The sequence below is a fragment of the Physeter macrocephalus genome, chromosome 14, assembly GCF_002837175.3.
Source record: "Physeter macrocephalus isolate SW-GA chromosome 14, ASM283717v5, whole genome shotgun sequence".
NCBI classification, from domain to species: domain Eukaryota; kingdom Metazoa; phylum Chordata; class Mammalia; order Artiodactyla; family Physeteridae; genus Physeter; species Physeter macrocephalus.
The window spans coordinates 132,363,242-132,380,379 of NC_041227.1; the positions used below are offsets into that span (position 1 = coordinate 132,363,242).

General features: G+C 45.7%; 1 protein-coding gene across 1 annotated transcript in view; it reads left to right on the forward strand.

The window, feature by feature from the left end:
• Positions 1-17,138, forward strand: part of PRKCA (protein kinase C alpha) — a 303,592-nt gene that overhangs the window by 135,126 nt on the left and 151,328 nt on the right. The window contains exon 3 of the mRNA XM_055089814.1: positions 15,137-15,247. Coding sequence (XP_054945789.1) covers positions 15,137-15,247 — 111 coding nt within the window. The remainder of the gene's footprint in view (positions 1-15,136; positions 15,248-17,138) is intronic.

Genomic DNA, 17,138 nt, shown 5'->3' on the forward strand with positions numbered 1-17,138 from the left:
CAATGGAAGAGGCCACGACAGTGAGATGCCTGCCTACCGCAAAAAAAAAAAAAAAAAAAAAAACAGAATAAAAACATTTTAATGTTAAGAAAATTATTTTAAATTTGGAAATAAGGCATAATGGGAAAGGCATGGCCTTTCAGTGTTGTTCAGAGACTGCGGAACGAGGCCAGCCAAGGACTGTTTATTTCAGGTGTTATACTTGTTTTTGTTCAATTTTAGCTTTTTTAAAATAGCAAAGTTCTCATCATATGGAAAAGTTTTTTCGTGTCTATATGAAGTGATGGATGTTAACCTTATTGTGGTCATCATGTCACAATGTCAGTCATTAGGTTGTATACCTTAAACTTATACGATGTTTTTTAAAGTATTATGTATAAGTGTAGATTAAAAATCACTCTGGTGTCAAAATTCTGGATAACAATTTACCTTTTTTTTTTTTGGCTGCGCTGGGTGGCTCATGCAGTCTTAGTACCCGACCAGGGATTAAACCCGGGCCCATGGCAGTGAAAGCACCGTGTCCTAACCACTTGACTGCCAGGGAATTCCCAATTTACCATATTTCTAAACTTATTTTGCCTTATATTTTCTGGCATGCAATTTGGCAATGTAATACTCATTTTTTAAAGTTGACTTTTTAAAAAAATTTTCCTTGCTTCTCTGCTGCTGTCTGCCCAGTGTCCTTATTTGTATGAAAACGTTCCCGGTTCTTTTGTCTCGAGTCTTCCCTCAGCCCTCACCATTTACCTGTGGGCATATGGAATCCCTTGGACACCTTCAGATTTCCTTTTTGGAAACTTCTGGCCTCACTGCTTTGTAACTATGTTGTGTTCCACATCCCTGATGCTTTATTAGTTCCCGACATACTTGATAAAAGAGAGGTAATTAGTGTATTATGGCTTCTTGTGAACTGTTGTCCAAGATAAGCAGAGGGGAATACTTGATGGGTAAAAATTTACATAATAATGTGGACTGATTTTTTTTTTTTTTTTTGGTCAAGTAAGCTCCATGTAATCTAAAGAAAGTGAAAGTGTTTTATTTAGGGAAACTTTCTGCCGGTATTTATCTCTAAGAATTAAAAACTGCCACTGCCTTGTGGCCGCCCTCTAATTTCAGAAGTACCATTGTACCGTTGTGTCGTGCGGCTTCTAACCAAACTTTAATATCCTCCTTTCGTTCGGAGACAGTTCTCACCCCCGTTCCAACATTGATTGAAATCAAAGCCAAACCAGAACATTAAATATGAAACACTTTTTCCCTAACTTTAACCACAGGAGCTTTGTAATCACGTCATGGCTAAAACAGATGAAAGCTCTGGATTCTGAAATGAGAGTGTTTAGTGAAGGATTTGGAGCAACTTCATAACTTCCTTCTGTGAACCACGACCAAAAGTAGTGTTTTCTTGGTTGATATGAATCGCGTTCCTTTCCGTCGGTGCTAGAGTTTTCCTCTGCCCCCTACCTGCCCCAGAGTGTACATGAAGTGGCCGAGGACTGTTTTCATAATTTCATGTAGATTTAACTGTGGACTCCGTCACTCACCTGGGGGGCAACGTCCCTTGACCTTTTGTCTTTTTTTCAGCCTCCACAACAGTATGATTTCTACCACGAGTCTTCTGTGCACTTGAGGCCTGGACCAGAGCCCTTCTGCAGGCTTCCCACACTGGGAAGGCTTGACTTTACCTACTTCCTGATCTTGACATCACCTATTTGTGACTCTGTTTTCCAAACTAGACTCAAAGCTCTTGGAGAGACCTGAGCCTTATTGATCTTTCCCATCATCAGGGCCCAGCGCCCCACGTGGGATGTAGCTTTTGCCCAATAAATCTTTGTTGACCAAAATTTAACTAAACTGAATGCTTCTTGTCCACTGCCTCTGTTTCTTTACTGCCTGCTTTCCTGCTACCCACTATATTTTATTTTTAAATTTTAATTAAAAAAATTTTATTGAAGTATAGTTCATTTACAATGTTGTGTTAGTTTCTGGTATACAGCAAAGTGATTCAGTTATAAATATATATATATTTGTAATACTCTTTTTCATATTTTTCATTAAGGCTTATCACAGGATACTGGATGTAGTTCCCTGTGCTCTACAGTAGGACCTTGTTGTTTATCCATTCTCTATATAATAGTTTGCATCTGCTAACCCCAAACTCCCAATCCACCCCTCCTCCCCCACCCTTGGCAACCACAAGTCTGTCCTCTATGTGACTCTGTTTCTGTTTTGTCAATAAGTTCATTTGTGTCGTATTTTAGATTTCACATATGAGTGATATCATATTAACCCCTGTATTGGATATCTCTTTTTACCACCACCCAAACCAGGATCTGTGTGTGACACTGACCCTCCAGTCCCTGGTCTGATAGGCTTACCTCAGTCAGCTGCTTCCTGGTTCTTTGTGAGAGTGACGCTTCCTTTTTGAAACACTCCCACCTTACGGATTTCAGGGCTTCAGGCTCTGTCTGCTTCTCTCCGAGGCCCGTCTCTGCTCTTCCGCTGGTTCTTCTTCTTGCCACTCAAGCACGCCATCTTTCTTGAAATTGCTTTCAGGATTTTCACCATCTCTTCTCAGGTGGTTTCCAGCATCTCTTGTAGGCAGATGTCTGCAAAGGATTGTGCTTGATTAAACCCCAAGTCCTTCCGTGCCTTCCTGGCTTTTTACTGTGGCAGCTTCACGGGTATTTGCGGAAAGAGTGGCCAAATGGACAAACATGCAGCTTTATTGTGAAAGATTGGTATAGATTATGAAATTTACGAACACCGGAGAGATAGACACGGTTCTTGGCTTTAACCCGACCTTCAGCTCATAACCAAGTGGCTTGTTTCCTGAACAAATATGTGCTGAAGATGTTGACTCTTCGTGAGGCTGCTAGGACATCAGAGTGTTCACTTAAGCATGAAATTGTAGCCTAGGATTAAACAAGAGGAGAATCGAGGTGGGGAGAGTCATGACATCATTACCCACCTGCCCAACCTCCCGCCCCGCCCAGAAAAAAAGCTTCCAGAGGGCGCAGTTTGGAAACTACTGCAGTAGAGTCTTTCTGAACTCTCCTCTGATCCTGTTATTCTCAGATCCTCAGTGATGTTTACTGCCTTTTAAGGAGGTGAATGCTAAAGTTTACTTCCCTGAGCTCTTCGACCCTTGAGGATGCCAAATGTTTGTTTTCTGGGTGGTTTAATACTTGTGTGGGAATGTGTGTTATATCACCACTAAAGACTGAGAAAGTACTTTACATAATCAGGAAGTGTTCTACAAACGGGATCGTTGTTACAGTTTTGATTACAAATACTAGCTAATGTATAAAGCAGGACATAGAAAAAAAAGCCGATGATTTTAATTTGGGACTTACGATTACACTTCTGGATTAAACTCTTTAAGAGTTCTGACTTTATTAAATTCATGAGCAAATGAGTCTGAACAAATGCCCCCAATATTTTTGAATTGCACCATTTCCATTTCACCAGCAATTTAGGTTTGAAATACCTTTTTTTTTAACCGACAGTCACCCATAGTCTTCGTGGGCCCCTAGTTTTCCCCGGGGAAGTGTGACGAGAACCCTGACTCACGGGTTTGTTAATTGCCCACTGCTGCTTTGGACTTAAAGCTGTCCTCAGGGTTCACCGGTGATGCAGGTGTATTTGATAGACACAAATGTGCTGTCCCACGGAGCTGTTACAGCCTGCTCTCGTTCATCTCCCTCAGGTGAAATCTGAAGTTGATTTTTTTTTTTAATACATAAAGGCATACATTTATTTATTTATTATTTTTGGCCGCGTTGGGTCTTCGTTGCTGCGCGCGGGCTTCCTCTAGTTGTGGCGAGCGGGGGGCTACTCTTCATTGCGGTGCGCGGGCTTCTCCTTGCGGTGACTTCTCTTGTTGCGGAGCACGGGCTCTAGGCAGGCGGGCTTCAGTAGCTGTGGCTCGTGGGCTCAGTAGTTGTGGCTCGCGGGCTCTAGAGCGCAGGCTCAGTAGTTGCGGCACACGGGCTTAGTTGCTCCGCGGCATGTGGGATCTTCCCAGACCAGGGATCGAACATGTGTCCCCTGCATTGGCAGGTAGATCTTTAACCACTGTGCCACCAGGGAAGTCCCTGAAGTTGATTTTTGTACGAAGCTTTACCTGGACACTGTAGATTTACCTTCTCTTAGTAACCTGGGTTCCATTTGAGAAGCACAGTGTTGCTGTTTTCTTAAGCACACGTACCCATCTGAGTACAATTTTCATTTATTGAATTATTTACTTTCTAGATACTGCCTTGGTTTATATGTGTGTATATATAAGTTTTCTAGGGCTGCCATAACAAAGTACCACAAACTGGGTGGCTTAAACAGAAGTTCTGGAGGCTGGAAGTCCAAAATCAAGGCGTCAGCAGGGTTGGTTCCCTCTGAGGCTGAGAGGGAGAATCTATTCCATGACCCTCCCCTGGTCTGAGGGTTTGCTGGCAATCAGGCACTTCTTGGCTTGTGGCAGCATCACCTGATTTCTGCCTTCATCTTCCCAGGACATCCTTCCTGGGTGCCCGAATTTCCCCTTTCTATGAGGACACCAGTCATACTGGATTGGGGCTCACCCTACGTCAGTGTGATCTTAACTGACTATATCTGCAACAACCCTATTTCCAAATAATTTCATGTTCTAAAGTACTGGGGATTGGGGCTTCAGCATGAATTGTGGGGTATAGGAGGACATAGTTCAAGCCATGACAGTATGGCTAATGCCTGAAATGGTGAGATAACAGACATTGTCATTTGGCAATTCTGGATAAGAGAGATGGGTAGAAATGACACTAAATTCCACTGAGTGTGCTTCAGAGACTTGAAAGACAACTGTTGCAAGATCATGAATTCTATCCTATGGAATTGTCTGATTATCCTTGACATAGTAGGTATAAAAGAAACTTATTTTACATGTCTCTGCTCCGGTTTTTCTGATTAACTCTTCGTCAATATAGTGACATAATTTCTTTAGGACCTTTGACCAATGGAGGGAGAAAAAGACCTTGACCACATTTAACTTATTTTTTAGCCTTTTATTATGTACGTTTCCAAATATCTGCAAAAGTAGAGGGAATGAAGACCACCATATACCCATCTCACAGCTTGGGTAATTGTTGGCTTTTGCCAATCTTGTTTCATTTATCCTTTTTTTTTTTTCTTGCTGGAGTCTGTTAAAGGAAATTGAAGACATCTTATTTTTTTAAAGATAAATGAAGGAGGTTACAATTTGTGACTATTAAAATTAAGAAAGAGAAAGGTAAAACTGCTCCATAATATAAAATGTACCCTGGTTTCTGCATTGTAACTGAAGGAGAAAAAAAGTGGGAGATACAGGGAGGAGGAGCGGACAGGGAAGATGTGAGAGACACCTTTTCCTTTACATGTTGTTTTTCTTAACTAGACCCTGTGCTCCTTAAGGGCAGACACCGTCCTTGAACCTTCATGCCTGGGGAGTGGGGCTGGACGGTAGGTGCTTGATAAACATGTGCTGAGTAATTGAATAAGAGTGAAGTTCCCCCAAAGCCTTGCACAGACCCACTGAGAAGAACACATATTTGGCTATAGAGCCAGAGAAAAGGAGAGATCCCCCAGTTACGTTCCCTGACAGTCCCAGTGCAGCATTTTCACAGCCCGAGGGAGAGACAGGTTTCTCCCCGCTGCCTCCTCGTGCCCCAGACGAGATGGGATTAGTTAGAAGCTAGAGGTTTCGTCTACACTGTAGGAGATCATTCTTCATTTGCATTGAGAATTGAAGCATGATTCCTAAGTGTATTTACCACCTTCCATCCTCCCAGGATTCTGGAGCTGCAGCTTCTTTTGCCCACCATTCTTGGAAAGATTCGGGGTGCTCTTAAAACAAGTGGCATGCATTTTGCTGAAAGAGTACAGTCTCGGGTGTCCTTACAGCAGGCAGATCTGTGCTCTTGGAAGTGAGTTACCTCGGTGCAGAGGAGGCAAGTCCTTTTCTGCTAAAATAAGGGGGTTCTAGACTGGAAGGGGAGAGAGAAGGCAAAGTCTGTGGTTCTGGAGCCCAGTTCAACCTTACCTCCTTGCAGGTCCCTCACAAACCCCAGTTGAAGTCATTCCAAACTGAGAAATAAAAGACTTAAAAATACTGCAGTAAGAGTGAACCCCAGTGTTAACTATGGACTTCGGGTGGTGATGTGTCAATGTAGGGTCGTCCGTTGTAACGGATGCCCCATTCTGGTGGAGGACGTTGACAACAGAGACAGCCATATGTGTGTGGGGACAGGGGGTCTGCATGGGAAAACCCTGTTCCACTCAATTTTGCTATGAACCTAAAACTCTTTAAAAAATTGTTAAAAAGTGTTGTAGAGCGAAGTCTGGTATTACGGACTTGATAAACCCTTGTGTAGAACATGAGCAGTGTTTAAGCGTTTAAGCATCAAAACAAGGAAATCTGAAGGGCGTCCTGGGTTGTGGGTGTTCAGATAGGGGCTCTTGTTGCCAGGGTAGGAAGGCTTTATGCCCTTAAGAAGTTACAAGGAAAGCTGGCTTTTTAGATGATGTTGAAGTCGGCACAAAAGCACTGCAGATTTGAGCTTAACCATCAAACCTTAGGGTTTCCCTTCAAACACTGTTGCATGATTTGTCCTCTACTTTAAGGGAGGCTTTTGGTTCCATAACGCAGATCAGCCTTTATACTACAGTTAAGGTAGTCAGATTTTATTACTGTATATTGATAGTTGGCATCAGAAAAGGCCATTCCATTTCAGTTCTGAGTTGAATATGGGAAGAAGTTGAAATAAGTAAAAGAAGGAAGACTGGCTATCAGCTACCTGTCGGCATGTGCGTGGCTGTCATCTACCTTCTTCCGTGACGCTGGGGCTGTGATGGGCCGATAATCATCAAAGCTTAGCTTTACTCTATGGCTGCAGAGAGGGAGCTTCTATTCTGGAGACTCCTGTGTAAACTCCTTTCTTCCTTCAGCCCCTCCAGGCTCCCCGCACTCTCTCCTCTCATACCACCACCTCCTTTCCAGGTCACCTGCACAGGTGGGTGTCCACAGGAGCCCCCCTTCCTGGAGTCCTCACTCACCGCCTTGCCTTCAGCTGTCAGCCAAGTGATGCCTCTCAGACCGTCGTCTGCGGTCGCCAGCTGTCCTTTGACCCCCCCCCCAGCTCTGAAGTTCTCTTGCTGCCTGACACTGTATCTTGGTGACCCCCCAGGACGTCATGCGCAACTTGTTGAAACCAGAGGCCCCTGTTTAAACAACGGCACGGGGGAAGGTCTCTCCTCCTTCAGCTAGTGTAATTCCCGTGAACAGCTGGCCCAGGCTGCGGGTCCCCACGTCCAGGTGGATTCTTTCTTGCCTCTTGGTCTCCTCCGTTCATTTCCACCACCTGCCGGTTCTCCCTTTGTCATTCAGGCTCCTTCAGCAGCAGGCGCAAGACAGCTCGGGTCCAGCTGGCGTTAACCATAAAAAGAGTATGACACGCGCTTCTGTATTCAGGTGTATTAAATTAGATGGGATGTATGAAGGTACAGGTGTATATGAAAGAAATGAAAAATTTAAAGGGTGTTCGAGGGATCACGGACCTGGAGGGCGAGTGCCACGCCAACACTGAGATCCGGTCTCTGTCTGTCTGTCTCTTCCCCCTTGGTCTTCTCTGCTCTTTTCACTTCAGGGCTCTCCTCTTGGCTGTAGCACGGCAACACTGTTGACCTGATCCTCTGGCTAAGAATGTGGGGACCACCTCTGGCTCCCCTTCCTTCACACCTTGGGTTCAGTTCCTCAGCTCTTTCTTCAAAATACATCTCGGGGGCTTCCCTGGTGGCGCAGTGGTTGCGAGTCCGCCTGCCGATGCAGGGGACGCGGGTTCGTGCCTCGGTCTGGGAGGATCCCACATGCCGCGGAGCGGCTGGGCCCCTGAGCCATGGCCGCTGAGCCTGCGCGTCCGGAGCCTGTGCTCCACAACGGGAGAGGCCACAACAGTGAGAGGCCCGCGTACCGGAAAAAAACAAAACAAAACAAAAAACATCTCAGTTCCAACCAGGGAGGAACGCAAACGAGGAAGCATCCGTGGGACTTGGTGACGTTAGAGAGAAAGTTGAGAGGACGTTAAAGGTGATTCTTCTGAGGAGGAGGAGAAGGGGGCTGCCTGGTCAGAAATAGGAATATTAGGGGTTTTGACAGGGTCTGTTTGGGAGAATGTGCACAAAGGCATAGGGGCAGAATCAGTGTGCCAGCTGAAGAATGGCATTCCTTATACTATGTGATAAAGCACATTGATTTGATTTGTTTTTATACAACTTTAATGTGTATCACATGAGAAGACTGTTTTCATTGTTACAAATCTGAAACCAATAATTTTCTTTTAACATGGAAATATAAGCTCAGTTTTTCGTTACTTTCGCCACAAAGCTGAAAGCAGCTCGCTCGCCTTAAGAGATTTTCATTTCACTGCGTTCCGACGTGACGTTACCTTCCATTAATCCCTTCCAGCTAAGCAAAATTTAATTAAAACTATCTCACATGATGACAGCCATTTATGTATTTAAAAAAAGGAACTCGCAGAAGCTCAGCTACCCATCTTCTGCTCTAAATGAAGTCAAACTATTAAATTTAGTAGGTTCCTTTTTTGAATTCAGGATTTGTTACATAATGGCTTTTACCCCATTAAGTTTGGACAACAAGGTTTTTATGCATATGTTCCATGTTACATGACTGTGAACTGAATTTGAAATGATATAGTCTTAAGACTTGAAGGTGAAAGGGAATTATTGTTGAAAAAGAAATGGAAAATGACACATAAGTATGTATTTTTTCCCCACAGTGAGCATGGCGATCTTTGTGAAGTGTGAACAGGGATGATCCCATCTTGCGTGTAATGAAGTGACAAAGATTCTCAAGGATTTGGTAGGAAAGCCGGGCTCACAGGGTGAAGGTCCTTGTTTCCATCGCTGGTACCGATGCTGGCTGTTCGCATGTGAGATGTGAGAGTCAAAGGAGCCCATCTCTAATCCTACACGATCGTGTGAGTCCTTGGCTCTGAAACTCAATTTTCCCCATGTCCCCATGCTGATCGGGCATGGACTTTGTGTAGAATCTTATGAAATGGAAGTAAATACTTCCTTGGTTTTGGAGCTGTAACTCCACTGTGAACACAAGAAAATCATAAATTCACATAAGCAGGACTCTACAGCTGTGCCCCTTGTTTATAACTTCATAAATGTCAGTAACTCTAGTTTGACGCATTACTTAAATTATATCGTGGTAAACGATACATAACATAAAATTTACCATTTTAACCATTTTTTTGGGTATAGTTCAGTGGCATTTAGTATGTGCACAAGGTTGTACAACCACCACCACTTACCATTTCCAAAATCCTTTATCATTCCAAACAAACTCTGTACCCACCCACACCCTGCATAACCTCTGTTCTACTTTACATCTCTGCGAATTCTAGGGATCTCATATAAGTGGAACCATACGGTATTTGTTCTTTTGCGACTGGCCTACTGGACTCTGCATAATGCTTTCCGGGTTCATCCATGTTGTAGCAGGTGTCAGAATTTCCTTTTTAAGGCTGAATGATGTTACGTTGTATGTATAGAGCACATTTTGTTGATCCATCCGTCCGTCTCTTGATGGACATCAAGGTTGTTTCCACATTTCACTACTGCAATAAGTCTGTTATGAACACCAGGGCACAAATCTCTGCTTGAGATCCACTTCCAGTTCTTTTGGTTTTATACCCAAAAGTGGAATTGTTGGCTGGTAGGGTAGTTCTGTGTTTAATTTCTTGAGAAATAGCTGTACTGTTGTCCACAGGGACTGTTACCATTTTACATTCTTACCAGCTGTGGACAAAGGTTCCAGTTTCATCTCATCCTCACCATCACCTGCTACTTTGTTTTCTTCTTTCTTTTAGTAGTAGCCTTCCTAGTAGGTATGAAGTAGTGACTAATCACATTTTTTGTGTGTGATCGTGTTGGTGGCATTTTTAAGGAGGAATTTGCATTGATGAGCAAGGAGCACTTAACTGCAGCTGATTCCTTGTTATGTGGCATCGGTTCACCATGCTTTTTTTCTTTTTAAGTAAAGCTCTGTGCATGAATGGAGGATGGAAGATGTTTCTGGGCTTCCCATTTGCCCACGATCACTCTAGGAAACATTGTCCAGTATCACGAGCTCCCAGTTGTCCATCTGTGTGACGATGACATTCGACACAGAGACAAAGCACTCAGGTCCACCCGGTGTGTGTGATGGGCCAAGACTCGTTAGAGCTGAGCCCGCTTTTATCAAATTCGTGGGTGGGGGAACAGAGTCAGAAGTGGGTGTTGTTTCTCCGAGTGGATTTCAGCCCACCCTTTACTGGTGTTTGTTCTCTTGAAACTAACAATCGTGATTGAGAACCGCTGTGGACATCAACAGGTCAGCGTCACCACACACACCTCTATTTTTTTTTGGCGGGGGGGGGGGGGGGGGGCTTTTTACGAATTCTTGGGGCCAACATAGGTGAGTTTTTTGTTCTGTATCTGAAACATACTTTTGACAGACGGCGAAAACTCGCCTTAATTTCCATTCATTTTACTTCCATAAGTAAGATCAGCGTGCAGCATGGATCAGGAGAGTGACTATTCTCAATTTCAGAGCCAGGTAACATTAAGAGTCGCTGTCTGTCCAGGCCTGTGGTCTTGATTGTTTTTTGTCCTCCGTGTCATTCGCTTAGTGCCCTGTGTCATCCGTCACTGCCAGGCAGCAGAAGTGCGTCACAGAGGATTAGAGGAAAGCCATTTTGTGCTTAGAAAATAATTGAATGAAGATTTACTTTGTGGCTTCAAGCTGCAGGATAGCTTCGTATTTTCAAACCTCTCATTTGGTTATATAAGCAGAGGTGACCCAAAGTCTTTGAAAATGAAACCCCATCCAGAGTTGTATAGGCCAGCCTGGGCTTGCTTCGGCAAAGGCTCCTTGAGGGGCCAGGGGTCCAGCTCCAGGACACAAACCATGGGGTAGGAAGAAGCTGCCAGGCCCTATGTCTCTACTTCTTCCTCCTTGCCTGCCAAGGTCAAGCAAATACGTGACCTGTATTGCCTGGGTGACCCCCCTGACCCTCCATGCTCCCCATTCCCTCGCCCCCACAGAACTGGTGAGATGCAGACTTTCAGAATTCCGAATAATAAAGAATAGAAACAATAGCACCGAATTGTCAGCCCAAGGAAGTCTGTGCTGACCTGGTGAACCTGGGGCATTCTCTTGTTTTATTCAGTCCTTTCCTCATTCTTCAACTGCACTAGCAAGACTTCTCAAATGTTGGTGTTTTATTGTCTTACGAAGTAAGAATTACCCAACTTAGTTTAGAACCTGAAACCAGAGGTCAAGGCCAGCTGTCAGGGATTTTGGAGTGTCTGGCCCTTGCTTAGTTTCCTGGGCAGCCTTTCCCAGGCAGCGCTGCTTCCGCCTGGAGCCAAGTCCAGCCCAGCTCCTCTTCCTGGCCGCCCAGTCTCCCCTCAGCTGGGGCTGGGAGTGATCCGAGAGGGTCTCTGGTGCTTCCTCTCCTTAAACAGCCCCCGTCTCCGGCGTGGGTGCTGGCGGGTCCTTCTTCATTAGGTCTGAATCTTGCGTCTCTGAACAGGCCTCGCAGGGTTTTTATCCCCTGATAACTCTCCTGGGGGAGCAGCTCTCTGGACCCTTCTCCCACCTCTCCCGTTGTGGGGGTGAGTACAGGCACTTTGGATGTAAGGTGGGGCGAGAGGGGCCGCTGGGGCAGGTTGGGAAGAAGTGATTTTGGGGTGGGCGGGGTTTTTGCTGCCCTTTTGGATTGTATTGTGCAGTGAGGGTGTGGTTCTTTTCAGGATAAAATTGGACATGCGATTTAAGGCGTACAGTCAATACACGGCCAGCTGGTGAGGTGTAATTGCACTGACAGGTAAATGGGGATTGAAAGGACAGGTGCAAACAGCGAACTAGCCAAAGGGATCCGATAAATCTGGATTTTCTTAAGTGTCCACCTGAATGAGATGGACAAAAAAGAGATGAAAGACTCGAATGTTTGAATGATTAAGTAGGGAATCAGAATGCTCCTTTTCCCTTCAAAACACCGTATCCATAATAACCTGCGATGAGGAAATAGGGCTCCCGTGGCCCCCTCCCTTGAGTGACTTATCGTCCTAATCCCAGTGAGCGACAGCTGACTCTGTCTGGGGGGAGCAAGCGGATGGGGTTGATCCGAGCCGCCTGCGCTGCTTTGTTATCCATCCTTAGGGAGCGTCGCGATGGCGATGCTTTGGCAGCCCCGGGAAAGGCCGCTGCTCTGAGGCTGTGAGGAGTGAAGTGCTGCCCTTCGCGGTGTCTGGGCCCTGCCCGGCAGCCAGGCGCTCTTTGCTCCCTTACAGCACCGCCTCCGGCCCCAGAGGTGCCCAGCGGGCCGCAGCCCGAGAGCCCCTTCCTCAGGCCGTCTCTGCTCCTTACGAGACCTGGAGCGGTCACCTTCCTGTGGGCGGTTCCCTCACTTGTCCAGTTCTCCCTGCTCGCGCCGAGCCTGAAGTGTTTTTATAAAAGATGCACTTTTACAGTGGCCTTGTATTGTGACCATCTTAAAATAAAACTGTTTAAAAAGAAAACAGTCACCCTTTATCCTGCTTCCCTGGCGTGGTTTACCCCCATCTTCGTCCTCCAGGTTTCACATGTATACACCCGCATAGACGCACACACACATACGTATATTTATGTGTATCTCTTTATTAAATGTACTTAAAATTATGTTTTTATGTACCCATTTTCCTGGCACCCACGTGCAGAATCTTGGCATCACCTTCAGCATCTTTTGCTCTCCTGTCCGCCCGTGTGACGTGGTAGGGAAAGGGCTGTAGGCTCCAGCAAACCTTAGTTGGGTCCTCGCTCCACTACATGGAGCAGGGAGACTGTACCTTTTCTGTCTGCCCCGTTCATCTCTCCGTCCGTCTGACCTCTCCCACCATCTCTTCTGTCTGCAAACACCGTGCCCTTGTTACATGCTAGACGGCAGAGATCAGTGCAACGTTTTCCCTTCCGTAAAATATAGACGTCAGAGCATATTAAGTAGTGTTAGGAGGATTCAGTGAGATCATGCAGGTGAAATGACCCATCAGAGTGACACAGAACAGGAGGCTCAACAAATGGTGTCTGTGGTCAGCTGGCAGGTCCCATCCGTTCTTCGATTTCCCTGACGTCTCTTACCTCCATCTCTTACAGACTGAATAGTGATGGGTGATCACTTTCATTCCCAGACTATACAGCGGGCTTCCACTGGCCCTTACGGCCTGATCTGTTCCAGGGTATTCTTCCCATCACCACCGTTGGCCCTTCAAAAGCACTGCCGTTGTCTGTGTTACTCTGGTTCACACCTTTCGGGGCTGATCACGAATATCCTGAATGTCTTACTGGCCCCTAAATGCTCGCTTAGTTTTAGGGTCTTGGCTTGGGGCAAACCTGCCAGCCTCTCCCACCTTCTCCTGGGCCTGACCCTCTTCAGTTGGCTTTATCTACTGACACATGTGCAGGAAGGTGTACTGATAGTATCACTTGTGGGAGTAGACGAGAGCTAGGAACCTGGGAATTTCTAGCCTGCCTTCTGCACTAAAGACTAAGGACTCACCCAGTATTTCTGAGGGAATGTTGTTTTTTAGCGTGCTGTTCAGCAAAGAACAGTAGAGTAGTGGGTTATGCCCTTTGGAGCTGAACCGGAAGCTTTTAAGGAAGGGTGACCTCGGTCATTTATTTTTTTGTATCCTCCATGTTATACTTTTCATAAAAATCTTAGGTTACTTATTAATTTCTATAACTAGTGATTCAGTTACTGATTCACCTTCGGGAATACTTACCAAACCATGCTGAGTTTGGAAAACGCTTTGTGTCGTGGATTTGGTAGATTTGCGGGTCCCCTCCGAGCTAGCGCCGGGCAGGCACATACAGGAGGGCTGGGAGGCTGCACCCTGCCTTTCTTCCCTTCAGAGGCCGTTTGCTGTAGGTGGGGTTTGTGTCTTCAGGAGTTCTTGACGTTCAGAGTTCTTCTAAGGAAGTTCTGCACCCACAGTTGGGGATGTACACGTATTATTTATGATAAATTATTCTCTTCCTAATGGGTCTAGTGTTTATCAACGTTACACACCTCTGTGTTGGTGGAGGAGAGTACGCAGTACTGTACGTGTTGCTTCCTGGTTTATACCTTGGCAGAACCGTCTTACAATCCCTAGCCCTTCCCCTCAACTTTACAGAAGAGGAACTAAGGTTTGGGTCTCCCGGGGCCCCGTCCGTGCTGGCATTTTGTGGTTCTGTTATGTAGGAGTCCAGTCAGTACCAAATGTGGGGGCTTCCCTGGTGGCGCAGTGGTTAAGAATCCGCCTGCCAATGCAGGGGACACGGGTTCGAGCCCTGGTCCGGGAAGATCCCACGTGCCGCGGAGCAGCTAAGCCTGCGCGCCACAACTACTGAAGCCCGTGCGCCACAACTGCTGAGCCTGCGAGCCACAACTGCTGAAGCCCACACGCCTGGAGCCCATGCTCCACAATGAGAAGCCCATGCACCACAACGAAGAGTATAGCCCCTGCTCGCTGCAACTAGAGAAAGCCCGCGTGCAGCAACGAAGACCCAACGCGGCCCAAAATAAATAAATTTATTTAAAAAACCCCAAAACCAAGTGGCTGAGTCTCGAATGCGATGCCTTCTGATTGCTGTTTCTGAGATGCTTTCTGTAGTGGAAGTCCGGGAAGAGCCCACGTGCCGCGGAGCAGCTAAGCCTGCGCGCCACAACTACTGAAGCCCGTGCGCCACAACTGCTGAGCCTGCGAGCCACAACTGCTGAAGCCCACACGCCTGGAGCCCATGCTCCACAATGAGAAGCCCATGCACCACAACGAAGAGTATAGCCCCTGCTCGCTGCAACTAGAGAAAGCCCGCGTGCAGCAACGAAGACCCAACGCGGCCCAAAATAAATAAATTTATTTAAAAAACCCCAAAACCAAGTGGCTGAGTCTCGAATGCGATGCCTTCTGATTGCTGTTTCTGAGATGCTTTCTGTAGTGGAATTAAATTGACTTCTGACAGCGTGTAGCCCTGTTTGGAACACAAAGCTTTGTATATTCGATGTAGACTTTACTAATTTTAGTTTTCTTTTCTCTCCACCAGTTTGCTGTTTCGTGGTTCACAAGAGGTGCCATGAATTTGTTACTTTTTCTTGTCCGGGTGCGGATAAAGGACCTGACACTGATGTAAGTAGCCTGGAAACTATTATTTTCTGTTGATGAGGGTTTCCGAGTTTAATTTTTTAAATGCCTGAACTACTGTTGTTCTGGCACATACTGTGAATGGGAAGACTTACCAGTTCATTTCATATAACTTGGGCTTTACTAATGAATAGATTTATAGTCCTTTTGAACCCTGGCAGGACTATCCCAGGCTCCGAGGAGAGTTTCCTGTTATCTTGTTTGTACTCTTCAGCTCTGGGTGGCACGTAGGGTAAATCTACCAAATTTATAGTCGTAGCTTTCACAAACACAAGGCAGTTTATTTTGGAAAACGTTGACACATTTTACAATGAACGTAAATCGCTCTTCAGTTTGGTCGATTAACTAGCAGGGCCCTCACTGCTTTTGGCCGATGTAACAAACTGTCCCTAGTTTGTTTCATGGGATCCTTGCTGCCTTTCATTAGGTATTATAAATGCTCCTGTTGACTTGAATAATTCAGCGTCTGTTTCGCCGAACACATGATCTCTGAAACTGCCCACATGTGAATACCTCATCGCTCTGATTTGTGACCTAACTCTGCCTGTCTGTGCCGAGTCTCTCCGTTGCATCCCTCGTTGGCTGAAGAGCGGGGTCGGCAGAGCAGAGTGGGAGTTTGGGGGCGGGGGAAGCACCAGTGCCTAAAATACATCCAGTGGAGGGGAACTTGAGCTGTTACATGGAAAGTCATATTTTTAACTGAAAAAAAAAAATTGCAGGGTAGGCCCAGGAGAGTAGGCATTTCTGGATGGCGTGTGCTGGACCTCTTTGGCCACTAATACTTAAATGATTTGCTCCAAGTGATTCCTGCCTTTGGTGCTTGTTCTGAGTGTTCTGGGTTTTTTTTTTTTTGGTGTTTTGGTTTTTGTTTTTTTAAGGCATTCCGAGTGGATCATCTTGCCTGAGGGAGATTACAGAGGTAGAAGAAAAGAAGTTAGAGGCCGGGAGAGAGCTCTGAGGAGCCCCATCCTGCAGATCGGATGGGAGAGGAAGGCAGGGAAAGGGGACCAGGAGGAGACCAGGAGGGTGAGAGGCCAAGTTCACCATTCCCTAAAGGGCCTGCGGCCCAACTCTGATCACATCTGTGATCTTGTTCTGAATCCTCTGTTGGCTGCTAATATTCCACGTAGATGGTAACACACATCCGGGTTTGCATAGGACAGACTTGCTTACCTAGGGAAGCCTTGGTTGATGCTTGTTTATGCCTGTTAATTATCTTCAGCAGCTCCTTTCCTGCTCAGAATTTTATCCTGTTTTGGCTGATGGCTGTGGCCACCCTCCTCCCAGCCTGGGGCCAGGTGCAGAGCGTTAGCAAAGAGCTTCTTGCTGGGAAGCCTAACGGGAGGCACACCTGTGACCTGCGGCCGCTCATCTTTGTGTGTGTTGACTTGCCTCACGTTTTAATATATTCGAAATTTAAGTTATGAGATGAGCGTTGTTTGAATCTGAGAGAAAAAGAAGTGGGTGAGCTATTAAAAAGGTACAGATAGAGAAATGGAAATAAAAGCAAAAATAAACAAATGGGACCTAATGAAACTTAAAAGCTTTTGCGCAGCAAAGGAAACCATAAACAAGACGAAAAGACAACCCTCAGAATGGGAGAAAATAGTTGCAAATGAAGCAACTGACAGAGGATTAATCTCCAAAATTTACAAGCAACTCATGCAGCTCAATAACAAAAAAACAAACAACCCAATCCAAAAATGGGCAGAAGACCTAAATAGACATTTCTCCAAAGAAGATATACAGATTGCCAACAAACACATGAAAGAATGCTCAACATCACTAATCATTAGAGAAATGCAAATCAAAACCACAATGAGATATCATCTCAAACCGGTCAGAATGGCCATCATCAAAAAAAATCTAGAAACAATAAACTCTGGAGAGGGTGTGGAGAAAAG